Below are 27,650 nucleotides of genomic sequence, written 5' to 3'. Positions count from 1 at the left end.
ACAATTGGTTGGTAAGGCTTCAAGTTTCCTAGATACACACTTGAGTTTTTCATAGTTTACCCTGACTGCTTCAAAATATACAGCGTTCTGGTAAATCGGCATACTCCACCGACTACAATCAGACGCTAGGACTCAATTATCTGCTGAAAGATGCCAAACTCTTCTTTAACTATCTTGAAATAGTTTGGGGGCTTGTGCTTGGGTATTTTGCTAGAAAAAAAAAGCTTACTATAAAATAGCTGTTTTATATATATATATATATATATATATATATATATATATATATATATATATATATATGTTTTGCACAAAGTTGAACACAAAATAAGAATTCAGTTTATTTGCCTGTCTTCAACAGTAATAAAGTTGTACAAGGTAAATTTACTGTGAGAATCCAGAAAAAAAAAAAAAAATGGGGATCTTGAATGGCAACAAAGATAGTTTGATCAGTGCAATCGGCATTCTCTGCACCACAGGTGATTGCCAATAAACCAACCTCCTCTTAATGGAGACGGTATCGCTAGGACCGAGTTACCAGTTTAGAGTGCACATTTTGTGGAAATAAATTCCATACTTATGAATCTACATTACCGTGATTGATAAAACGAAACTTTCATGAGCGTTTCTGAACAGATAACAGAAAGAACTGGGATATGACGAAAACGCATGAAGACAAAAAAAAAAAAAAAAAACGAAGGTGGAACAAGACAATTTTAATGGATATTCTTACTTACCTCTTCAGGAGAAAATGACTAAAAATACCAGTCAATGCAATTTTTAAGAATGAATATTTAAATGTTTTATTTTTTTTTAAAGATTAATTTTTTTTTACAAACAAAAAAAAGTGCTTATGTAGAGAAATTACCGTGCTAATTTTTTTAATAGTATTTTCAAGTTAAATTCAATTATAATATTTTTGTTTATTGAATTGGTAGGTAAAAGTATAGAATAGTTACAAAACACCCTCCCATGTTAAGAATGGGTTTCTAAATAATGTTATAATTTCAGCACGGTAATTTCTCTGCATAAGTACAAAAAAAAAAAGTAACAACAACAGATGTAAAACTGCTAAAGTTCCATTTTTTTAAATGAAAAAAAAAAAACAAATATGAAAAACTTTTTTGGTAGCATTCTTAATTTTTTTAGGGGGCCATTTTTATGTTTTTTTTTTTAAGAAATGTGAAAAAACTTATTTAAAATTTTTAGTTTGCAATTTTTATGATTTTTCTTTTTAATTTTTCTTAAGAATTTTTGGATAAAGTAGGAAATAAGGACTCCTATTGACTTCATTGCAGAGGAAAGAAAAAGGGACATACTCTGGTCGATACCGTTTTGATCTTGACCTTTGCACATAACATTGGCTTCTTTTAAACAAAACTTTGGATTGCTTGTAAAATAAATAAAATAAAAAAAAATAATTAAAACGAGTTATATTTTTGTCGCGACAATAAAACTTTAAAATGAACTTTGGATTGTTATTTTTTTTTTAATAATAATAAAAACGAGTTATTTACGACCAAAGTTAATTTTTTTTGTAGCGTATGTTTATATACTTACATAACTTTTTACAAAACATTTTGTGAGGAACAGGATTTTCCCTACATTAAAAAAATCGATGTTAGAATTGAAAAATTTAGAATGCTGATTGGAATCACCATAAATTGTTTATTAAATCAATGCTTAGTTGCGTAATATTTGTTTAAATATGTTTTGTTCCTTACATTAAAAACTTACCTTGTATTTAAGTTTACTCTTGTGGCGAGACAAGCACATAAGTTTTTATTTATAAAAAATAAATTTTATAAAACATTTCTAAATAAAACTATATATTTTATTATGTCATTTTGATAAAATTGCCTCGGTCTAGAAGGATTCCTCCTCCATTGACTGCTGATAGAAAAAAAAAATCAGCATCCTGATAATAAAATACATAATTTTATATAGAAATGTTTTAATTTTTAGATTTTGCCTTTGTAAGGAGATAAGCAAATAGGATAGTTGTTTTTATAAAAAATAAGTTATAAAAAGATTTTTACATTGTGATACTACACTTCAACTTTACAAAAATATAAGTTATAAAAAAAGGTATATTTCAAATCTCGCTTGTTTCTACTTGTTGCTTATAATCGTGATTTTATTATACATAAAAATTGTCTCAATCTAGAAGGATTTCTCCTTAACTGACCGCTGACAAGATATTAGTCACTTCTCAATTCTTATTTTGGTTTTTAATACATGGAAAATCCTGTTCCCCACAAAAAGTTTTGTAAATATATGCACGCACTCTACAAAAATAATAAATAAATAAAATAAAAAAAATCAATCTTGGTCAAGAGTAAATAAGATAACTCATTATTATTTATAAAAAAAAATTATAAAAAAAATAGCAACCAAAGGTTTGTTTTATATTTTTGTCGCAATAAAAATATTGTTTTTATTATTATTTTATAAAAAAAAAACAATATTAAGTTTGTTTTAAAATTTTTTGTCATGACATAACATGATTATTATTAAAAAAAAAAATAAAAAAAAAATAAAGCAATCCAAAATTTTTTTAAAAAGCTTTCTTGCCACAATATTTGTTCATAGAGCCAATGTGTGCGCGAAGGTTAATGTCAACCCGGTGTGAACCGACATGTGTCCTTTTTCTTTCTTTATAGTGAAGCCAGTCAGGGGTTCTTATTCATTATTTTGTCCGAATTTATTTTATATGGAAGGTAGGGTGGTTGCTAAATTTTCATCTATACTTCCACGCATAGTTTTTTTTTGTTTTGTTTTTTTAAATGGCAAGGATGCTCGCATGTCCAGCAACTTTTAATTTTGCCAATAAGGTTTTTTTCTTAGAATTGTATCACTTTGTCCACAGATTATAGTTTTTCACTTAGCTGCGATAAATTGTTTGAATAATAATGTTCTTGTAACTTAAATTGATTGAATTATTTGATCATTTGCTTACTTGAATTTGGTTGCCTAAAAGCATTTCGTCAAATAACGACTCTTTCAGTTATCTGCTCGGAAACGCTCGTGAAAGTTTGGCTTTATTACAGTAACATACAGTAGAACCCCGGAATATGGCATTAAAAATTGCTTAAAAAAAAGTACAGTATATAATACACATGTATATAATACACATGTATATAATACACATGCAACATTATAAATAACACTAAGGCGGGGAAAATACCGTAACCAGGAGCCGGAAAAACAGTATTCCATATCGTATCCTGAAAAACACGTATCCTAGAACCACCGTATCCCGGGGTTCTACTGTAGATGCACAAGTACCCTAAATTCTCTACATTGAAAACGATTTTGTACCTAACTTTGCGGTTGTGGAAAGGGAAGTAAAAAATAAATAAAATAATTCTTTATAATTTTGTCATCATCATATTCAGTTTAATATCCATTTTACATGCTAGCATGTGTTTGGACAACTGCAAGAAATTGATTTCCAAACTAATCTAATTCTGACCAGGTCTTTATTTATCCCTCTTTCAAGTCCATTCTTATTTCTTCCTATGTTTTATTTGGACTTTCCCTGTGAACCAAATCTATTAACTCAACAGTTCTGCAAAACTCATCTTTTTCTTTCAACATGGCCATACCAGTCTCCTGACCTACATACATTGTCCACATTTAATCTTCATTTGAGGTCATCAGATCTAAATGTATCTTTAACACTGTATCAGTCTCATCATATTTCTCTTCATGCAATAGCTGGAGTAATAACCTTAATGATAATACATAGCAAAAAAACTCTGCAAATAAATGGTTTGGAGCCGAAAGTGATTCTATAAAAATACTGAAAAAGCTTTGGAACTATGACAGTATTTCGTTGTAGATGACTAAATAGAAAACAGGTTATATTCTAAAGTTTAGAAGAGTCTGGTTTAATTAATAAAACATTGGTAGATAAATAATATTTGTTCAAGCAGAGACTTTCAATTATTTTGCATTTGTTGTTGTTGTTGTTGTTGTTTTTTTTGTTTGTTTGTTTTAAATGCGAGATCCGAATAATAGATAATGAAGACATTGGAGAAACAGATGGTAATTTTACTAATAACAATGTGTTACATAAACTTGAAAAGGTGAAAATAAAATGAGTAATGCTTTTGCATTTTAAACTTGTTTTATTTTTAATCGATGTATATTAATTATTGAATTTTATTAATAGTTTCTAAAATACAGAACATTTTTTGGGTGGGGAGGGGTCTCCCTTGCCAGCCAAAATGGGGGGTGTATTTCCCTTGTCAGCTGAAATGATAGTGAAAGCATTATGTTGCATCACTGCAAGTAAGACATGCTGCAAAAGCCACTCAGTTCCATAAGATGCATGCTAAAATTGAGCTGCAATTCCAAAGAAATGCAACTGAACGGGGACAACAATTATCAGCACCTGATAAAACTGCTCATCAAAAAATTATCATTTGAAGATCAAAAAAAAAAAAAAAAAATTTTTGTTTATCAGAAAAAAATGGTAATTCTATCCGATCACTCAATCATCATGGCTGATGCCGATCAGTTAAACCTAGGAAAGGAACCCAACTGCACTCATATTTCATTTTCTGATGTTTATTGCTGCAGGTTTTGAAAAGCGACCAGCATTACAAAGACACAAGAGTAAATACAGGCCAAACACGTCAATGAAAATGATGTTCACATAATTTGGCTCCAAGACAAATACAACAGTATATAATGTAAATTGTGCATCAACTGAATATAAAGTTTGCATTACTGACAAGATGGTGCATGTAATTTTCTCTTGTACATTTATTTGCAAAGTTCCAAAAGTATGTTCAGTGTTTATATTATCTAATATATAAACGACTATATGTCCGTTGGTCTGTCTCCATATTTTCAAACTATCTCCTTTGAAACTAAAAGTCACAGAGTTGCGCTAGGGGCCTCAAATCATTAGATTTTTTACAGGCCATTCTTTTATGTTTTTTTAGCCAGTTAAAATAGTTTTTAAGGGGTCAAAAATGGATAAAAATTTAAAAAAAAAAAACTTTTAAACATTTTGTATATTTACTCTGTTTATTTTTAATTGGTTCATATGCGTGTCACATTTGTACAGTGGTAACGTCACCAGCTTTGAATGCTACAATTTCGGTTCTAGCTGATGGCACCTTATGCCTGGGCAAAGCAGGGTGCCTTCCTCCCACTTGCTAGTCTAATATATAAAATTAAGTTAGTGTGAGTTTTTTTTTTTTTTTTTTTTTTTTTTTTAAATACTTTAGGCCAAAATAATATCAATATTTCATTCTTCGTAGATATTTTCTTTTCTTTAATATTAGTAGTCCATGTTATTAAAAAGAAAAAAAAAATTCTTTGTAAATACAATTATTCAGGGAACCCATCTCCCTTTATTGCAGCAAATGTCAATAACTGATTGAAGTCATTTTTACTAAAGGAAGATCTGAATATTATAATAGAAGTTATCTACCTTACATAAGCATTTAGTTTTTCATTTTTTTCTTTAATCTTTATATATATATATATATATATATATATATATATATATATAACTAGTAACATTATATATGAAAAATGAAATTTTATTAAAATTTATATTCTTTTTAAGTATAACTTCAAAAATGTGTAAACAAAAAGAATTAAAAAAAAAAAAATATTACCACATCCCGGGCAACGCCAGATGTGTACATCCAATATAAAAATATAGTTGCATCTGTTCTCTACATAATCTAACTATGAATCCAAGATGGTTTCCAGCACCAACAAAAGAGACTGAGCCCAGTAGACATCTGCTATTGGATGGTTTGATATACAATTGTTAACATTGGTTACTAACTTTCTCTCCATTACTTTAACAAAACGAAATTAGCAAAAAACAAATATAAATAAATAAAAATATTCCAATTAACAAAAAATTTTGTATGGAATATAATCAAAGGATTTCAGAATACGCTGTGATGTTATAATAGATCTTTTTTTCTTTTAATGATTTACTTCATTAAATTTAACATTTGCCCTTCTTTCCACCACTTAAATTGTTCACATAAAGACGAAGTGTGCACGACGACAAGATAAACATTCTAACAGTTTTAATGGCATGTAGACAAGAGGTTTAATGGCATGTAGACAAGAGGTTTAATGGCATGTAGACAAGAATCAAGAAGTACATGACGTTTGTTTTATTTTTTTTAGATCGGACATTTGTGAAAGGTAAATATTTTTTTTGTATCATTTGAGAATCAAATAGGTTTTAATTTTAAACAGTAAAGTAGAAACGTTGAGACACAGGTTGTCTGGTTTGATAACTTTAAGGCAAAAAGAAAAAAAAAAAAAAAGCTGTAAGGAACCGGATTTTATAATTTATCTTTTCCTTATATAAATCGATGCTTACCAATAAATAAGTAAAAAATAAATACTAATAGCAATTGTATTATCATTAAAAATAGATATTTTTACTGTTATTTCACCCCAAAAAGGCACAGTAGCACTTGGTCCTAAGGGGATACTAGTTGAGACCAATTCAACAGGAATACTATGTAGGGACTTGAGCAGCAGTGTCTGTTCATACTAAACTTAAATATTTACAAAAAAAAAAAAAAAATACGAAACAAATTGAATTAACCATCAAGTTATGTAGTTTAGTGTGATTTCATATTTTTAGTGCCATTATAGTTCCATAACATTTCTCTACATAGTAAACACAAAACTTCATTTGAGAGCTTTGAAATGGAGTTACCTCTTAGTTGACATTAGTCTCAGACCCACTAACGGACAGTGGTAGTACCTTCCAGGCACTCATCTATGGGATAAATAGAATCTATTGTTTAAAAGTGGTTTGTTTACAAAAAAAAATGTCTACAAAATCAATCTCGAAACCAATTACATACATACGGTTTCAGCATAAAATAACTCAAGAAAAGTTGACATGCTATCAAACCCAAAAGCCAAACACTGTCTGCTTTTCAAAGAAAAAGTAAAATTAGTCATTGGCCACTTTCCTTTGAAGTATCAATAAAATGTTATAAGAATAATTTAAAAAAAATTTTTTTTTTTTTTTTACATGGGGGTCACCACTTATCAAGGCCCAGGAGCCACTCGAGGATAAGGGTTATTGTGTGTACAGTAATCAATGGGAAAGTATCGTAGTAATAGTATTGGGGATTTGATAAGGTGTCATTACTTAAAGAGGCGGTTCATCAGGAATTTGTTTGTGTTGGACTTGAAGGCATCCAAGTTGAATTCGGGGGGGGGGGGACAGGCAAACGGCAGAGAGTTCCACAGGCGTGCTGTTCTAAGAAAGAAGCTTTGTTGATGGAAGCTACGTTTTGATTTAGGCACAGATAAAGAGTGGGGAAAATTATTGACAGTGGTTTCAGTTAGTCGGGTGTTTTTCGTGAAAGATTGGCGAGGGGGGACCAGAGAATGGAGCTTAGACGAGCACTTGCCATGGAAATAATGATAAAACAGAGACAGGCTCACAACGTCTCTTCTGTGAGAGAGAGGTTGCAGGGAAGTCTGCCTGCTTCCTACCGGACTACAACTTGGATGTCTTCAAGTCCAACGTTAACAAATTCCTAATGAACCGCCCCCTTAAGTAAACACTTCATCAAATCTCCACACTAACGTAATGTACTTGCAATAACCCTTATCCCTGAGTGGCTTCCGGGCCTTAATAAGTGGTGATCACTGTGTAAAAAAAAAAAAGAAAAAAAATGGGGCATCACCTACCAAGCCACGAAGTCTATTTTGTATTCTGTCAAGGCAGGATAGGCTGTTTTAGCAGCTCCTGCCCAGATGTGGCAGCAGTACTCTATCCTTGGACGTACTTGGCTTTTATATAGATAGAGAATTGCATCATTAGTGAGATATCTTCTGGAGCGGTAGAAGGATCCCACCATTTTCCCAGCGACCTTGGCCACAGACTTGATGTATGTATTCCATTTCAGATCAGGAGTAAAGGTCAAACCCAGAAGCTTATCAAAACATGGGGCCTCCCCTAGACGAGAGCCATTGGTATCAATTATTATAATCATCAAATAGTTACAGTCAACTTTCAGAGATTTCTTAATAATAAGTAAAGTCAATTGGATTAGACATCAAGTCGTGAAATTTACTGTGATTCCACATTTCAATGCAAGACAAAAAATATCTTATATGTTGGGAATAAAAAAACAATACTATAAGTAAATTTTCAAAGATCTCGTACAAAAATATTACAAAAATTTGCTAGTACAAGTTCACACAACTAGGGATTATATAATAACTGACTTCAATTGGACGAAACAAAGCTACAATACTTACTGTGATTCCATATTTTAATGCAAGACCAAAAGTGCTATCATTTGGCGAAACATAGTGTTTAAAAAATTCCCGGCATTGGCTCGGGTCTGTATCCATATTTATTATTGAATGAGAAATCCGAGGAGACATTCTGGAACTTAATTCCATCATGGTGATTTGATGAGCAATTGGAAGCATAGGATCCAGAGGGGGAGATATCCACAAACTAGATGTCCAAGCGAGGGTTAACCACCGAGGTTTAGTACACTTGCTCCTGCAAGATGCAAGATACCCAGTCCTGTGAACAGACAGTATGTAACCTGTGCACATCAACTTTAAACTGTTGACTGTTTTAGTTTCTCGAGAGTTTTATTTATCTCACTTGTAGTAGTAGTAGTAGTGGCAGGAGGAGCAACAATCATAATAATAGTAGTAATAATAGTCATAGTAATGAAGTGAATGTGTAAGGGAAGGGGGTGAGAAAAAGGTATTACCTTGTCACAGGTATCAGCATTAAATTTAACAAGAGCAAAAAAAAAAAAAAAAAAAGAAGTCACCAAGCCTTTGTTAACTGACCTAGATTTGTGTGTGTGTGTGTGTGTGTGTGTGTGTGTGTGTGTGTGTGTGGTAAAAGAGACAAAGTACGAGTTGATGTTTATGTCTGTGTGCGTACACACACACACACACACACACACACGTGTGTACGCTCTTCCAATTATGGTAAGGTAAATAACGGTTTCTACTTTGGCTTCTATATAGAATAGTTTTCTCACTTTGTCTTGCTGACCACCTTGCACTTATTAACCCTTATCCTTTAGTGGCCTTGATAAGTGGTGATCCCTTTGTAAAAAGAAAAAAAGTACTAGTGTAGTTTGCGAACCAGACGTATCTAAACGTTCACTTGAGTTTGTCAGAAACCTGACGGAAAAAGCTGGATAATGCTGAGCATCGGTAAAACAAATCTTACAAATGCCACCGTAACAGAAACGAGCAAAATTCATTGGATATGTAATAAAATTTAAAATAAATCAATAAGAAATAAATGGAAAACAGAAAGAAATAAAACTCCGTAATAGTATTTTATTTTTGTCAAGAATAACTTTCAACCAGCTTTTAATTTTTTAATGCAAGAAAAATCAAAGATGTTTTTAAAATTGTTTTTTGTAATAAAAGTTAATAGAACATTTTTCTTCATGTTTTGTACAAGATTTTTTGTACTAAATGGCAACTTTTTTTTTCTTTTTTTTTTTTTTTGCATTGCCGGAGATTCCCAAAGAAATAATCTCAGCAAATGTATCTCAAAGTTCATCAAATCTGAAATGGTGTGTCCAGAGCCCACGTTCTTTCAATCAGAATGTTTTTCCATGTGACCATCTTGTGTGCCCACAGGTATATTATCTTCATGATATGGCTGATTTTCAGGCGAGATTATTCAAAGAATGTGTCAGTTCACAACAAGGTCCATTTTCGGCATTGTGCACCAACAAAATCAGTGAGAGAGGCTTGCTTTCTAAGGATACAATTCATGTCGATTGATTATTGGCGATACCATAAAATAGCAGTAACAGACTTAGCATCATACATAGCTTTTCTATGTCCCATTCCTTAACATGAATGCCTTATCAAATCTTGCTTTCTTAACTGCTGGAAAATTGCTTCTGTGATATCAGTTTTCAAAGTGAAAGTACTGATCCACTCAATTATCTCTCCATTAGCCTCCTTCCTCTCTTCGCCAAAATTTTAGTCCTTAATCAATCAAGCATTAGTCCATCACCTCATAGATACTAAAACTGACCGACAGTATATATTTAGGCAAGTTCATTCTATTGCAGATATCCTAATTAATTTCTGGATGTATATAGCATGCACTGGATAAGGCTGGGGAGGCTAGGGCAGTAACCCTCGATATATCTAAGGCCTTTGACACGGTTTGGCATGAAGGTCTTACAAAAATTAAATCATATGGTATTATTGGATGAATACTCAAGATAATCTAATCTTTCTAAGACAAAAGAAAAATTCAGGTTGTCCTCGATGGTCATAGGTGAAAATAATATAAACGCGGGTGTGCCACAGGTACTGATTCTTGGACTGTTATTATTTCTGATTTTCATAAATGACCTTCTCAATAAAATTGTCATTGAGATAGGTATATTTGTTGATGATACCACGCTCTATAACAAACATGAGAGAAAAACGAATGAACAATAGCTGAAACCTTAGAGAATGGCTTCCAGTATATAGTGGAATAGGGATGTAAATAGATGGTAACATTCAATGCTGCCTGGACTAAATCTTTCCTTTAACAATTACATGAAACCTTCTCAACCACTGATTGTCATGATTAATAATACGCTATCTGAAAGCTCTCTCTTAGAAAAGGGTCCAAAAAGTCTCCAACCTAATAAATCTAGCACTATCTACCAAACTTCAATCTCTGTCCTAGCGCCAAAATGTATCCCTATGCCTGTTTTAATGGAATGTGTTCTGATGAATTTGTAACACTTGTACCCCCCTTCGACGTAAATACATCTGACTAATCCAACAAGCAGCAAAATCCCACCCCTACACTGGAGAGATCCCTAGATGCTGGAAAGCCTTCTACTCTAATAGTTTCTTTCCTCAAAGTAATAGACTTCGGAATTATGCAGAAGTGTAATGTAAACAGATCTCTCACTACTCAACTCCCTACATAGTGTCCCTGTAAATTTGGTCCCAAATAATAGCCCTCTATGTCCAAATGGCACTATTGTGCCTTGTTTAGAGTTAAATAACAGTAAAAAAATAAATAAATAAATAAATAAAGATGAATCATATATCCTCCCTCCTATTAAGGATTAAATAGTCTGGTAAACTGGACTCGAGCCTCAGTTGTACAATAGCCTTAGGGAAGGAAATGTTTGAAATAACATTAGTCGTTATCCGTTTATTCCGGCAATGATTTAAGTAGTCATGAATTTCTTGTCATTGGATTCAAACAATGCTAGTTAGAAGCTAGTGATTGTGCAAACTTTGCTTAACTATGGATTTCCTGCACATACACCCTTAATAGGGGTTATCCATTGTTTGCTGAGGTTTTTAGAATGAATGAACGTTTTATGAATAACAAGATATCATTTACCAGTTTTTCCTTATCGCTCCATTTTTATTTTTAAACAAGTTTTTCTGTCTTTTGATGACGCCCTCTAGTTTACCAGTGGCCAGCAACTTTATGTGAAATGGAGTTAATAAAAAAATGTACTAGTTTTCTTATGTGTGTGTGTGCATATTATCGTATACAAATGAGTAATTATCTATATAAAAAGGTTCACTATGTCTATACATCTAAGAACAAACAAAATCCTGGAGGCGTGATTTCTCAAAGCCATGCTTTTCCCATGTCATTAGTAAACCATCCGCACCTGATGGCGTGAGACAAAAAGCAAAAATGGGGATATAATTTATACAAGGAATTTCTACAACATGGACATCTATAATATATATATATATATATATATATATATAAAGCACAAAACTATGAAGTGAAAACTTACATAAAACGTTTTTCAGCATTAGATGTGTGTGTGTGCATAAGTGCAGGATTGATCAGTTTTAAGGCATATCAACTTTTTGGGGGCTTATTTAAATGCTGAAACAACATAGCAAATGATTCATTCTATATGTTGAATGCAACTTGCTATTTCTTCCATGGTTGGAGGAATAGGGAGTTCATACTTTTCCCAGCAGTATTAGCATGTAAATACCCATAAGAGTATATATATGTTCCGTCCGCCTGCTTCCCACCGGAGTACAACTTGGATTTGTTCAAGTCCAATGTTAACAAATTCGTAATGAACCGCCCCCTTAAGTAAACACTTCATCAAATCTCCACACTAACGTAATGTACTTGCAATAACCCTTATCCCTGAGTGGCTTCCGGGCCTTGATAAGTGGTGATCACTGTGTAAAAAAAAAAAAAAAAAGAGAAATGATAGGATTTGAAAGAATTACTTATTCGATACACCATAATTACACTTTTAGCCAAGCGCGCGCACGCACACACACACACACGCACACACACAGGTAGGTTTATAAATTATTCTGAATACAAGTGGAAGTACCCAGCTTTGCCAAGGTGGCAAATTTGTAGAATCTTGCAGAGGTTCAATAAAGGCAAAAATATTGTGGGTTTTCTTTAGGGAAGGTTTTTTTAAAAACTTTTATTCACCCTAAATCAGGCAATTAAAACATGAGGGGTTACTGTAGTAGAAGCTAGATTTATAGGGAATAACCTGGGTAAAGAGTTGAGCACGAAAATGTTTGTCGATATTATATTTAAATTTCTGCATGTTGATGGTGAATTCTAAAGATAAATGAATAACAATGTTTTATTCTTTTAAAGGTTTCAACAATGGTCGTCTTTGAACAGACTTGCAGGTGAAAGACTCTTGCCCGACAAAAGCAAAACAAATCCTATAGTATAGAGCCCATTTTTCTCAGAGGCACAGATCCAACTATTAAACTCCAGAAAACCAAACTGCTTTTGTGATGCATAGAGACCCTAGACTACTCATAGGCTAGAATAACTGAAAACTTTAATTTCTGACATTTTTCTCAGTCATCCTCACGTGACCACCCAGAAAAAAAAAACACTTTGATATCCACTTGCATTCACGACTAGCCAGAATCTACTCAAAAGAACCTGTATACACACACATTTTATGATTCCAGACAAATAATCCCCCACAAACTAACCCAGTAACACTAACAACGCGGGGTCGCAGAAATACCTGGATTAGAACCTAGGCGCGGAGAAAACCCTCTCAGGGCTGACGGACCCAGTAGGTCTTCCCAGATCATCCGTCTAGGAGAAGGAAAACTCTGAAACTAAACCAAAGGGGAGAGAAGCCTCTTCAGTCTTGGATGACAACCTTCCTAGAGCTGGTGACTCAAACAAATTCACCGGTTTGCAAACCTAAATTGCTTAAGGAGTAGATAGGCTCTGTCTATCGCCCGGCTTCCATACTCCTTCTTTGCCTATTAGTCAAGCGCAGAGACACTATCTCAGTGATTCGACAGAAACACCCAGCGGTAGATCTTGTTTCCTGGCTAGGGCAATGAACGCCGTTCTTCCCCATTCCCAGCATGCCCCACCCCTAAAACTGAACATTTGGGAGTGCTTGAGTATAAGATATGCCTGAGCGATTAGATTGGGTTGACCTTCTTCTAAAGGGTTGAGGGTACCGGATTGACAGTTCCTGGCTGCTGTTCCCGACTGGTAGTACAGGAGCCCTAACTCTTTGGTAGCGCTTAGAGCGGCTGCTCCATCAACAGTTGAATAATATCGGGTTGTTTGCAGTGCCATGACGCGCATGGAAAGGGACCCTGCACTCATCCCCGGTGGGCTTTCCTGAGGCCACAATCCTAATTGGAGAAAGGTCAGCTGATGGTCTACTTCTGATGCATGTCTGAAGCTCCGCATAACCTCTTGTTTAGCTCCCCCTTACCGAAACTCTTAAAAAAAATATGACGACAGTACAATCTAAAAATAAGCTTAAACCAGGATTAGGGACAAACAAATTCAACTTGCCTCCTCCCTTGAGGCTCTCATTCACAAATATCCGTGGGCTTAGAACTAACTTAGCTGATGTTGAAGCATTTCTCTTAACAAATACCCCGGATATCTTAGCACTAAGTGAGACTAACCTACACTCCTCCATTCCCTCTAACCACTTTAACATGCCTGGATATCTCCCACTCTGCCGTAAGGACTCTGACAGACATATGCACGGACTTGGAGTTTACATTCGTAATACCCTTCCCTTGACTAGAGAAACAAACCTAGAAACAGATGATCAAGCCTTTATGTGCTTTAGACTAAACGTGCAACACAGTATTAGCTACTATTATTTTCTCTACCGCTCTCCCTCGACTCAGGACTGCTCCATAATAAACAAAGTATCTGACAGCATAGACACGGCACTGTCCCTCGACACTAGCGCACAAATACATGTGTTTGGTGACTTTAATGTCCACCACAAAAACTGGCTTGGATTCTCTACTCACACAGATGCAGCGGGCAGCACAACCCATAGCTTCGCTATATCTCACTCCCTATCACAAATTGTTACGTTTCCAACCCGTTTCCCTGACCAGGAAGAACAACACGCATCACTTCTAGATCTGTTTTTGACCACAGTTCCCGATGACTGCATAACGAAGGCCCACAGCCCACTCGGGAACGCTGATCATGCAGTGATAATGGTTGAAATTGCCCTAAACTCTAGACCCAAAATTGAAGAGCCAGTGCTCAAAACAACGAGATATTATAATAAGGCTGACTGGGAAGCCATCAGGGAACTAATTAGAGATGCTCCATGGAAAAATATTTTCTCTCTCCCTGCTGAACAATGTGCAAACGAGACCACTGACTGGTTCAAAACTGCAATCGAAGCGCATGTTCCCATGCGGAAATTTTATAGTAAGCCCCACTCTCCCCAATAGTTTACGTCGACTTGTGCAACTGCCATTACTCAAAAGCAGCATGCATACCGTAGGTTTAACCGACATAAGTCCAGTTCAAACAGACTGAAGTATATAGAAGCTAGAAATAACGTTAAGAAAGAAATAGCGACAGCTAAGAGAGAATTTACGGAAACCACTAAAAAGCGCATCGAAGCACAAAAACTAGGAACTCGAGACTTCTGGAAAATCTACAACAGTGTAGTAAATAATGGGCAATCAACAATTCCCCCACTAACCAACAATCACGAGGTTGTCTCCTCAGCAACCGACAAGGCTAACATGCTTGCCAGTCGGTTTGCCTCAAACTCCACACTGGACCCTTCCAACCATCCCCTACCTGACTTTCCTATGCAGACAGACGCCACACTAGACGATCTGAAAACCACCCCTGCTCAGGTGCATGCTATCATAAAAAACCTTGACACCTCAAAAGCATGTGGACCCGATCTTATCCCAGCTGTGCTATTAAAAAAGTGCTCAGCCGAAGTAGCTCCAGTTCTCTCCAAACTCTACAACAAATGTCTTAATGAAGCTTGCTTTCCGAGCTGTTGGAAAACTGCTTCTGTTGTACCAGTATTCAAGAATTCTGGCGAAAGGACAGACCCATCAAATTATCGCCCCATTAGCCTCCTCCCACTTTTTGCCAAAATATTTGAGACCATAATTAACCATGCTCTAGTCCATCATCTTACAGATGCTAAACTACTGACTGACAAACAATATGGATTTAGACAAGCCCGTTCCACAGCAGACATCCTCACTGTGATCTCTGAACGTATATACCATTCACTGGACAAAGCGGGGGAAGGCAGAGCGGTAGCTCTAGATATATCTAAGGCTTTGGACAGGGTATGGCATGAGGGTCTCAGTAAAATCAGATCATACGGTATCACTGGTAGAATACTCAACATAATTAAATCCTTCTTAGATAAGAGAAAAATCCAGGTAGTCCTCGACGGTCGCACATCTAAACAATATGATATAAATGCGGGAGTGCCCCAGGGGTCTATCCTTGGACCTCTATTGTTCCTGATATTCATAAATGACCTCCCCGACAACATTGCCTCTGAGATGGGTATATATGCTGATGACACTACACTCTATGGCAGACACGACAGGAAGACGAATGAACACATTTCTAAAGAAATGGCAGAAACACTAGAGGAAGACCTCCAATCTGTAGTGGAATGGGGACAAAAGTGGTTGGTCGCGTTCAATGCTGCCAAGACTAAACTAGTTTCATTCAATAATTACAAGAAACCTTCTCTACCACCCATAGCAATGGCCAACGACTCTTTATCTGAGAGTCCATCTTTCAAACTCCTTGGCCTAACGTTCACAGGAAACATGAGTTGGAACAATTACATTGAAGGCATTGCCAGGGCCGCTGCAAGAAAGGTAGGCTCTCTCTACCGTGCTAGAAAACTACTAACACGTGAAAGTATCCTGTACCTCTATAAGGCCACCATTCGCCCATGTATGGAGTATTGCTGCCACATCTGGGCTGGTGCATCTGCTACTAGTCTCTCGCTCCTTGACAAGGTTCAAAAGAGAGTCGCAAACCTGATAGGCCCTGAACTGGCATCTAAGCTTCAGCCTCTGTCCCATCGACGAAATGTTGCATCCCTCTGCCTTTTCTACAAGTATTTTAGTGGTGAATGCTCTGACGAACTGCAATCACTTGTGCCCCCACGACGCGAGCACCCTCGACAAACCCGACAGGCTACTAGATCCCACCCCCACACTGTAGAGGTCCCTAGATGTAAAAGATCTTTTTACTCCAATAGTTTCTTCCCCAGAACCGCAAGACTCTGGAATTCCATTCCAGGTCCCTGCTTCCCCAACAGTACTGACGTGCAGAAGTTCAAGTGTAACGTGAACCGACACCTGGCTGCCCAAATCCCTACATAGTACCCCAGTAGTTGTTTCCCCTGATAGTAGCCCCCTACACCAAAGTGGCAATTTGCCTTGTTTGGGGTGAAAATGTAATAAAAAAAAAAAATAAAAAAAAATGAAAGATAACTATCATAAAAAGCAGGAGATGCCTATTGGCATGAAATGAGCAAAAGAACCTGTATACACACATTTTATGATTCCAGACAAAGCGTAAAGCCACTTGATGTAAGGAACTAACAAAAATGAAAGATGACTATCATAAAAAACAGGAAATGCCTATTGGTGTGAAATTAGCAAGGCTTTAAGGTAGCAGGATTACAGTCAGCAAGAAGAAAGATCCACAAGCCTTACAGTTCTTGGAAAAAAATGTACTGAAACAAGAAGCTGTATTAGCAGGAGATATTCAAAGAGCAAACTGAGGGAACCATTAGACCAACAAGGTGGAAGGAAGCAATAGATCAAACAATTCTAAAAAACACATGCCATAGTAGTATTTATAGAAAAGATTAAGACCAGCAACGTCTGCAATCTTTATCTCCCAACATTCATTTCTGTTCACTCACTTCTCCTTCAAAAAGAAATAAAATCATGAGAGGCCAAACATAAAATCAGACTTTTTTGATTTTTTCTGTGATCCTGCATCTCCTGTGATTGAATATCTCACCTGCATCTCCTATGATTGAATATCTCACCTGCATCTCCCGTGATTGAATATCTCACCTACATCAAGTTTATCACTCACATGTACTGCAAGCATACCATCTTGTGCATGTTTACTCAAGGAAAGAAACTACCAGAGTAGAAAATCTAGCATCTAGAGATCTTTATAGTGAAGGAGTAGAATTTAACTACTCCGGTGAGTTCGTATATTTTCATTTAGCAAATACAAGTTCTTTGAAACATTCCATGGAAGTACTAATAAAATGAGTTCAGAGATGTAGCAATGTAATGAGTTGCAGTTTGGTGGAAAGTGTAGAACCCATTAGATTAGCGACTGTTTTGCACCCTGTTCAAAGGGTTTGTCTATTTAATGGCAAATCAACCTTTTTTTTGCACTATTTAATCTTGAAACACAATGTGTAAATGATGTACTATATATGATTATTTGGATACAAGTTGCAATTTTACCCACAACTGATGTGGAAGAAAATTCTGGATGTGTGTGGTCAGGAGTGAGGCATTGCTCTGGTGTCTTCAATTACACCATCAACTGGATCACATCAAAAACCTTGGCCAACTTTCATGGTGTAACAATAAGTCATGGTCTACAAATATTGGATCTTGATTACGCTGACAATACCACCATATTAGGTAAAAGTTTCGCTGACATTGCATTAGCCATTGACAAAATGCAATCTTGCACTTCAAAGATTGGCATGAAGATCAATGCCAATGACAAAGTTACTGATAGCAGGTCTTCTTCCAAATGAAAAACAACCGGTTGCTTTCAACACGAAAACCCTTGAAAAGGTCGATCAGTTCAAATATCTTGGCTCCATCATCACCACAACAGGTCAAGGGAAGGAAGACATCCTCAACCACATCAACGATACTCATAGCATCTTCTGTCAACTTTGATCGTGGCTCTGGTCTCAAAAATAAATTATTTTTAAATAATAAGGCTGAACACTAAAGTCAGAATCTACCAAACCATTGTTTGCACCAGTTTTTATGGCTGTGATATTTGCCTATGTGGCCAAGTCACCTACAAAAACTGGCGGTATTCAACTATCACTGCCTATGCCACATCCTCTGTGTCCACTGGCAACAATTTTTCCCAACAGCACATTTTGCACTCTCTGCAAAATCCACCCTTCCAAAAATCTCTACTTACCATATGCCTTTGTTGGTTCAGCCATGCTCTTTGACGATAACCAGGTGACTTCATCCTTGAAGTCATTGAGCCAGCACCACCACCAGGTTGGAAGAAATGTTGTGGTGGCCAATTCAAAACCTGGCTCAGGACGGTAAAGCAAGATGCTGAACTGATTCTGGGCCCTCACCTTTATGATGTTCATTGCTGAAATCGCGAATGGCTTGCACTCATAACAGAAACAGCTTTGGATCATCATGTCAGTGTTTGGGATGTGGTGAACTTATTGGGAAGAGTTGGCCCAACCAATCTAGAGTAAATGCTATCATCATGACCAAATTGTGAGTTCATACCTTTCTTAATATTAGTGCAGAAATGATCATAATAGATAAAAATAAATAACACTGAAATTTGAATTTGGCTGTACAATTACTAAGGTTTCATTTGCCAATTAGTAAAATTTGGTGTAATTTATTCAAGAATATGGTATAATCACGTTGACATCCTGGTTACCATTATGTCACTAAAGTTAAGCAAGTTGAGTCTGGTCAGTATTAGAATGGGTGACCATTTGGGAATTCTAGGGGCTGTGCATGCTCCCTGCTTATCTCAGCACAGTTTCCAGACATCCCTAACCTCTCCTTGCCACTGGACTCAAGCAGTGCCGATTCAAGAGAGGTGTGGTTGGAGATTGTGCAACCCTTGCCTCACAATTACATGCACAACCGGCCTTACAGGGAGTAGTCATTGTTTTTCAAGACTGAATTGAAGCGTTTTTATTTATTCAATACAGTTTAATCATGGATATACTGAAAAAAATTATACCCATTTTAAAATTTGTGGGGGGGGGGCAGTTGATTGGTTGATCAGCAGATTAAAATTTGATAAAAGATGTTTTCATAAACTGCTCTCAAGTAATCTATTATAAAACTGCTAGAGCTTTGCATTTTGTTTAATATAGGCAGACTGACTTATGTTTCATAAAATTATTCAGACAACAGTGGTGAACACTTAAAAAAAAAAAGGAGAGGCACAAAAATGGTCAAAATTAGGATAGATATCCACCTAATCAAAATCTAGAAAACGGATCCAACACACCTTACCTGTCTATTTTCATTCAACTTTATTTTTTATGATTCACCAAAAATACACCAAACAGACATTTCCATAAATTTCTTTATATCTTTGAAATGAAGAGGTTATCTTGATAATAAATTGAGGAGTTCAATGTTTGACAGTCAATAGTTTTCCTGATAACACAGGGTGCAGTACGATTTTGGAAACCAAAAACGATTTCAGCACAGATTAATTTGAGTGTCACATGACCATACTGATGATTTAATGCATTAAAAAATAATTTTAAAATCTTATGAAAACTGATGGATGTTTGAAACTTTAAATTTAATTAGCAACGACTAAAAATTTCACATCTACACAGCGCTCATAGTTTGGCAGTGATAATGATATCAAAATATAAATCTTTCTACATATAATCCTTTAACATTATGCCGACGATGCAAGCAATTTAGATTTGAAAGTGGTTCAAAATCGATCAGTACTGTAATCATGACAAAATGTTTTGCTTGCATTAGAACCAAATAGTTGTGCCTGTATGAGTGTCGGATACATCCTAAGATGGAGCACTGTTGCCACATATGGAGAGATGTCACTCATAGCACGCTTTCTTGTCTTGATAAGCTACAAAATTAGCTTCACAATCTAGTGGAGGGAGGGAATGGTGATCTATTCTCTTCTCTATAACCTTTTTCTCACATTGCTAGTATTTTTAGACTATCAATATTTTCATGGTAGGTGCTCAACAATCTCTGGTTTCCACTTTAAGACATTCACAACAAAAACTTGTCCGTCTACCACCATTGCAAAGAATTTTCTTTTATTCCTGTCTTTCTAAAACCAATCAGAATTTCCCTGAAAAGTGTTTCTTTCCAAGAACTTCCCATTTGGGGAACACAATACCATATGACTGCTGTTCTGCTGACTACAATGCTCATCTTTAAGTTCAATATAAAAAATATTTAATCACGCTGTCCTCTTAATCAAATTCTGTCCTTTCTAACCATCATTTCCAATCCTCTTACAGTATTGTTCATCATTCAACTGACAATCACATTAAACCTTTTATCCTTGAGTGACTTTTGGCCTTAGCAAGTGGTAACTCATTAGTATAAAAAGAAATGACATTAAACCGTTTTTAAATATCCTTATATGTAAATAGTAAAAATTTAAATTTTTCACACAGAAGTTTGTTTAGTAAAAAAAGGGGGAAAAAACTGTACAAGCTGAATTCTTTTGATATGAAATTTTTCTTTTTTAACTGCATGTACAGAATGAAAAAGCCAAACAAAAACATTTACTACATGTATTTTTATATTACTGATTATTTTGGTCTTAATCACAGACCATAATGCAAAAATAAATTTTTTTATTGTCACATATCTTATCCACTGGTATTTACAGAGTAGACAGAGTAATACTAGCTTAAGTAAACAATCTTCAGAATTAACATAAACTCATAAAAACTTTAATTTCGCCCATCGCCACTCGTGGCGAATTTTCTCTTCTCAAAATTTGAAAAGGTGTTAAACCTTTTCAGTTTTTGTACCTTACTTTTTCTTGCCTGATGATATCCAATATGATTGAAACGGTCTGCACATCGTAGCAAGATATGACTGTATTTACATAAAAGAAAAAAATTTTTTAAATCTAACTTGCTCTATTATAATTGAGCACTATCAACGACCCTTGTTGAAATTCAATTATTTTTAATTTTTGGATATCTTCCCACCGAAAAACTATGTGTGTATATATATATATATATATATATATATATATATATATATATATATATATATATATATATAGCCTTGGAAGTTTTTAATCTTTAAAACTAAAAAAAAATTTTTTTTAAATAAATAAAAAAATTAAAAAAATTTTTTTATCATTTGTTAGAAAACTAGTCAGTAAGTCATTAAATCACCTGCAATCACTGCATCAACTTGCTTTCTCGAATTCACTATAGTACCAGTTATATGTATATATATATATATATAAAATATATATGGCGATTAAGCTACACTGAATATTCTGCGTTTCATCCAACTATAGGATTCGTCAGGCTTATGCGCGAATTCTGTGGTTGCTTCTTGTTTTTATATATGTTGAGGATTTCTAGTTGGCCAATCAGCTTTCTAGTATCCACCGCGCCCCTTCCTATCAGCCATATATATTTTATAAATTACTAACTAGCTCTACCTATGTATTGAGCACTTTTGAAGTAAATACTTCAAGTTTACGCATAAATCTATACTTTCATATATTAAATTTATGTGAATAAATGAAGTAGTTATATATATATATAAAATGACTTGGGTGCCATCAGCTAGAATCTAAACCAAACCATTTAGTCTCCAGCTACATTCGCTACCGTTTGAGTTAACCCAAAAGATAGATAAAAAAGTTATAAAATTAAACCACTTTTAGCTATTAGTTTACACATGCACAAGCTAATAGAAATATGTTGACAATTTTAAATGAACATTTTGTATTTCAACTTGCCGATATTTCTGTACATATTCATCCATCCAAACAAAGATTTTACTCATTATAAACTGTCCTTGGTGCATGATTAGTATTTCCTGTTAATTTCAGTGTTATGTGACCAATAATTTAACAGTTTATCAGTTAAATTTTTACACACACACATCCGTTTTCTTGAAATAGACTAGACCAGACATGATTCGTTTTGGTTGATATTTATCTTCTTTCTATATAATAAATAAAGCCAGTCTATTTCTATAAATTTGTCACCTATAGTTTTGTTATACAAAATCAATATTTCATTCTGAATGGCCATTTTCTTAATTGTTCATTCATATCAATAAATTTTTATTTTAAAATTTGATTGCATATCAGGGGACATTATGCCTTTTTTCATATGCAGTGTCACAAAAATAAAAAAAAATAAATAAATAAATAATGATTACCTTAAAAAATGCCGTCCATGAAATCTATATAATTATAAAACTCAAATGACCTTGTAACGAGTGATGTAACCCACTTTCCAGTTTATGACATCCGGTTGCGCATGCGCGCATAAACATTAACGTTTAGACAATTTGACAGAGTTATCCCCCTTACACTAATAATAACTAGAGGGCGTGATTAAAATCTTTTTTTTTCTTCTTCCAATTTTTTAAAAGTCGTCTGCTTACATTCTTATTTCCGATTTTCCAGTAGCTGATTAATCTTACCATCCTCTAGTATTTTATCTGCACACGCCAAACGGAAATCCGGATAGGTAAATGCACACGTTCCTATTACATTAAATAGTGTTTTCTTTTGTTGTTTTTTAAACAGTAAATACTTGAATCTATTCGATCATATTTTTTACACATTAAATCCATTTTTTTTAACAAATTTAATATTTTAAATTCTTCATAAGTTGTTAAAAAAAGCTGTAAAAAATGTCGTCAGCGTTCAATTCATAGGAAAACTATGTTTAATTTTCGAGCGATTATTCAGAAAAATAGGTAATTTTACACGATTGGGAAAGATTTTTTTTTCTCATGTTATGTGTAAACCATCCGGATGCCATTAATCCGGAAATATGTTTCTATATAATTAGAAAAAAAAATTACAACACTAATATATATATATATATATATATATATATATATATATATATATATATATATATATATATATATATTCAAGAAATGTTTTGGTTTTCAAATATTTTTGTGTTCGGAAACAAATCTTGTTTGTTACTTATTTGCTGCGGTATTTGACCAAGAAGAAATGTTATCCCGCCGCCACCACCACCATTGCTGCCGTCATTATACTGCAGAATTTCCGAAAATAAAATTAACTAATTAAAAAAAAAAAAAAATATTTTAAGTTAAATAAAAAGATGTCTCACTTATCTATTAAAAGTAACACGTGATTAGAACAAAACGTTTTCGATAAAATCGCTAGATCTCTTGGGGTTTTTAAATAATATGCTTTTGTTCTAAAAGATGTCGAGCGTTTCGTCTATGTGGTAGAAATGAACAAATCACAAAATGGTGTAAACATGATTTTGCGCCTTATACATAATTTAAAAATGTCAACCATATTTTTTTATTTTTTTTTTTTGTCGAGATTACTATTTTAAAAAAGGAAAACAAACGTTTTTATATGTAATAAATTATAACTAGTTTTACTTACAAAACATAAATCATTTAAGGAACAAAATATGTTAATGCAAAACTAATTTTTGTTTGTATTTGAAAATAAAAATAATGACCAATTGGTGCTAGGGTCCTGACATTATAGCCATATTTTTGCATTGCGAAAGTCTAGCTCTGCTAGAAAACTGCGACTGCTGTCAAAAAAAAAAACAAAAAAAAACTATTTTCTTTACGTCACAAGTGTCACGCTCATACATGAATTCCATAGCTAATATAACATACTGACCCAATGGGTCACGGGTTGTCTAGTTGTTAATAAAATTCGCAATCTTATGTTATCCTTCAATCTATGCTTAACTTGTCAATCAAGTTTCAGTCATGAATGACCGTCAGTCTTATCACTGTTCACCGATATGCAGGGATACTTTGGTGATTGTCTCATCAGCAAAAGATATCATTTTGAATAGGCTTCACATTTATCAGACCATAAATCCCTGGAGTTATTTGAAAGATATCTATTAAAACGATCCCAAGACTATTCTAGAACTGAAGAGAATCATAACGGTCCAAATCAGGACAGTGTTAAAAGAGGGACATGTCAGTTAATGTGTATCATATCATGCCGAAGCGGCACTAATCCTAGGTGGGTTGAACTGGCTTTCTCCAAAGGAGGAAGCTTCATGGGAGTATGAAATTCACAAGCAGTTCCCAGTCACATGTCAGGGTTAGAGAAGGCGACAATGTTAACTTTTGCAGGGAGGTGTTAACATCCTCCTCCATGCAGTGTCTCGTATTTCCAAATGGTCACCCATCTGGTACTGACCAAGCTCAATATTGCTTAACTTCAGTGATCTGATGAGAAATGGTGCATCAACATGATTATGCCACATTCTTATACGGCAACATGTGTGTATTCATAGAATTGTGGAAAAAGACTGTTGGAGATTCATGAAAGAAACTTGGTGAACAAGACAGACTGAAGTTTTTTTTTTTTTTATCAAATATGGTTGAATTGTGGATGGAATTTTTTAAGGGGTGGGTATACCTTGGATATACAAAATATCAACGTTTTTGATAACCATAGAATGGACAGAAAACTGCTGAACCGACTCAGAGACAGACATAATCACATTTATTATCATTCTGTGTCTATTCTTAAAGCTCAGTAAGCAGACAAAGGTAAATGATATGTTTACAAAAGTAATGTTGTTGTCTAACTTTCTTGATCATTCATTCAAACTGTTTATTAGGAGAGGAAGGTTGTCAGACAGCAATCATTGAACATAATTTGCAGTGTCACCCCGGAGCATGTTTTTCGCTATGAAAGTGTTAGATCACATTTTAAATTCTGCTTTTTCAATCCAAGCTCCAACCTCTGTCCCATCATCGCAATATTGCATCCCTGTATATGTTTTACAAATATTTTAATGAAATGTGATCTGATGAACTCATAGCACTTATGTACATATTCAGGACTAACCCAATAAGCAACAAAACCACACCCCTTCACTGTTGAGGTTTTAAGATGCTGGAAAGCCTTCTACTCTAATAGTTTCTTCCCTTGGACTGCTAAACTTTAGAATTTTCCTCTGTTTCCTGCTTCCCTGGCTCTATTAACCTGCAGAAGTTTAAATATAATGTGAACAGACACTTCACTGCTCAACTCACCACAGTCTCTTGTTAGACATGATCCTTAATGATAGCCTCTTACGTCAGAGTGGCAATATGCATTGTTTAGGATGAAAAAAAGATAGTCTAGTCCCAATCTTGTTAATCTTTTTACAGTCTCCCAACTTATTATTTTTTTACTGATATTTTACTTTTCTCCATTGTGCAAATGAATTCTTTGTTGTAAAGTGTAGACGATATCAGTGAATAAAAGTATGTTTCCATGGTATAATTAGAGAATCAAAATTTATTTTACCACAAGAAAATATTTACAAAAATAACAGCAGTACAATGATAGTCTTGAATTACTTTTAACATTACTTAAGATGTCTTTCCCACACTCATACAATGAGTGCTTTGCTGCAGACGATATTAATAGCAATCAGCAATATAAATACAAAAATAAGCAACCATGTAGACAAAAGAGAGGGAAGTATTATGAAACAAAAGTTCTCTTGTCATTGCTCTTATTAGAAATGAGAAAGAAAAAAATCTTAGACAAATATTAACTAGTTGATGTACCTATCAGGACAAGGTTAGAATATTGAACATTGCATCCATTTCTTTACTTTCAAGTGAATCTACGTTCTTTTTGTTTTTGTTGTTTTACACGGTGGTCACTACTTATCAAGGCCCAGAAGCCACTCAGGGATAAGGGTTATTGCAAGTACAGTACATTAGTGTGGAGATTTAATGAAGTGTTTACTTAAGGGAGCGGTTCATTAGGAATTTGTTTACGTTGGACTTGAAGATATCCAAGTTGTAGTCAGGTGGGAAGCAGGCAGACGGAACAGAGTTCCACAGGCGTGCAGTTCTAAGAAAGAAGCTTTGTTCATAGAATCTACGTTTTGATTTAGGCACAGATAAAGAGTGGGGAAAATTTTTGACAGTGGTTTCAGCTAGGCAGGTGTTTTTCGTAAAAGATTGGCGGAAGGGGGGGCAGAGATTGGAGATCAGACGAGCACTTACCATGGAAATAACGATAAAGCAAAGACAGGCTCGCAACGTCTTACCTGTGGGAGAGAGGTTGCAGGGAAGAGAAAAGGACATCCCCCCCAAAGCCTATTTTGTACTCTGTCAAGGTAAGATAGGCTTGTCAAAACATGGGGATTCTCCTAGACGAGAGCCATCCATTTCAATTGATGCCAGATGGGGATCAGAGCGTTCATGATGTAAAGATAGGAGTTTAATTTTAGATGCATTAAAGGTAACCAGCCACGTCTTCCCCCACTGAACCACGCGCTCAAGATCAGAGGAGAGAAAATCAGAGAGAACTTTGTCATTTACAGCCTTTGATGTGTTGCCGTAGATGGTCGTGTCATCAGTATAGATGTCAACAAATGATTTAAGTATGTGTTTAGGGAGATCATTGATGTAGATCAGAAAGAGAGTTGGGCCCAGGATTGACCCTTGAGGGACACCAGCATTAATACTGCAGGCCTCTGATTTTTGTCCATCGACCACTACTCTTATGAGCCTATGAGGAGAGAAATGATTTAATGACCGAGAAAACATTTCCAGTTATGCCGTAGCTGGAAATCTTGTGAAGTAGGCCCTTATGCCATACTTTGTCGAAGGCCTTTGATATGTCAAGAGCAATTGCCCTAGAAAGGAAGCCTTTGTCAAGAGATTCACTAATCCTATGAGATATAACCGTTAGCACATCTGTGGTAGATCTTGCAGAACGGAAACCATATTGTGTGTCACTAAGAAGGTTATTTCTGCTGAGGTGGTTGACTATTTCTCTATTTAATATGGATTCCAGCAACTTACTCATAACACACAGGAGACTTATTGGTCTGTACTGAGAGGGAGATGACTTATCACCTAAATTCTTAAATACAGGGCAAACTGATGATGTTTTCCAGGGAATCGGAAAGCACTTCTCCTTAAGGCAGCGCTTAAATAGTTTCGTAAGTATGGGAGCAAGTTCTGGTTGAAGCTTTTTTAACACTATAATTGGGATGCCATCAGGGCCAGTTGCTTTACTGGAATCAAGGTTCTTGATTAGCTTGGCGACCTCATGCACAGATATTTATATGTTACCTAGCGTGTTCTGTGTTATAGGAGGAAATATGGGGAGTTAATGGACTTTGCCGCATAGGGTAGAATTAGCTGGAAAGTTCTTGGCAAATAGTTTGGCCTTGTCTGACGCTGACAAGATGACCTCTGGTCCATTGATAATGGTTGGGATAGAACGCACACCTGTTAAGGATCCTATTTGTTATTTGCCAAAACTGGTGGGAACCAAGCCGCTGATCAGCTACTTTGGATTTAACAGACTGGGCATATAGCTCTCTTGCATTTTTTATTACTCTTTTACA

The 27,650-nt window shown here is 35.0% G+C and overlaps 1 protein-coding gene across 6 annotated transcripts in view; it reads right to left on the bottom strand.

The window, feature by feature from the left end:
• Window positions 1-27,650, bottom strand: part of LOC145288790 (lysM and putative peptidoglycan-binding domain-containing protein 2-like) — a 155,278-nt gene that overhangs the window by 90,092 nt on the left and 37,536 nt on the right. For 2 of the 6 annotated variants that reach the window (XR_013869300.1, XR_013869301.1), the window contains exon 1: window positions 8,278-8,636. The exons of 2 other annotated variants lie outside the window; for them this stretch is intronic. Coding sequence is in view for 2 of the 4 variants with exons in the window: in XM_080136358.1 (XP_079992484.1) it covers window positions 8,278-8,586 (309 nt within the window). In the remaining 2 variants the exon portion in view is untranslated. Of the gene's footprint in view, window positions 1-8,277; window positions 8,637-27,650 lie in introns of those variants that run through there. 2 more of the 6 variants (XM_080136358.1, XM_080136357.1) reach the window with 2 other exon arrangements.

Source organism: Euprymna scolopes, chromosome 2, assembly GCF_053919585.1.
Source record: "Euprymna scolopes isolate OS-2025 chromosome 2, ASM5391958v1, whole genome shotgun sequence".
NCBI lineage: Eukaryota > Metazoa > Mollusca > Cephalopoda > Sepiida > Sepiolidae > Euprymna > Euprymna scolopes.
The sequence above is the reverse complement of the archived record's forward strand: the minus strand, read 5'-3'. Positions and strand labels throughout refer to the sequence as shown.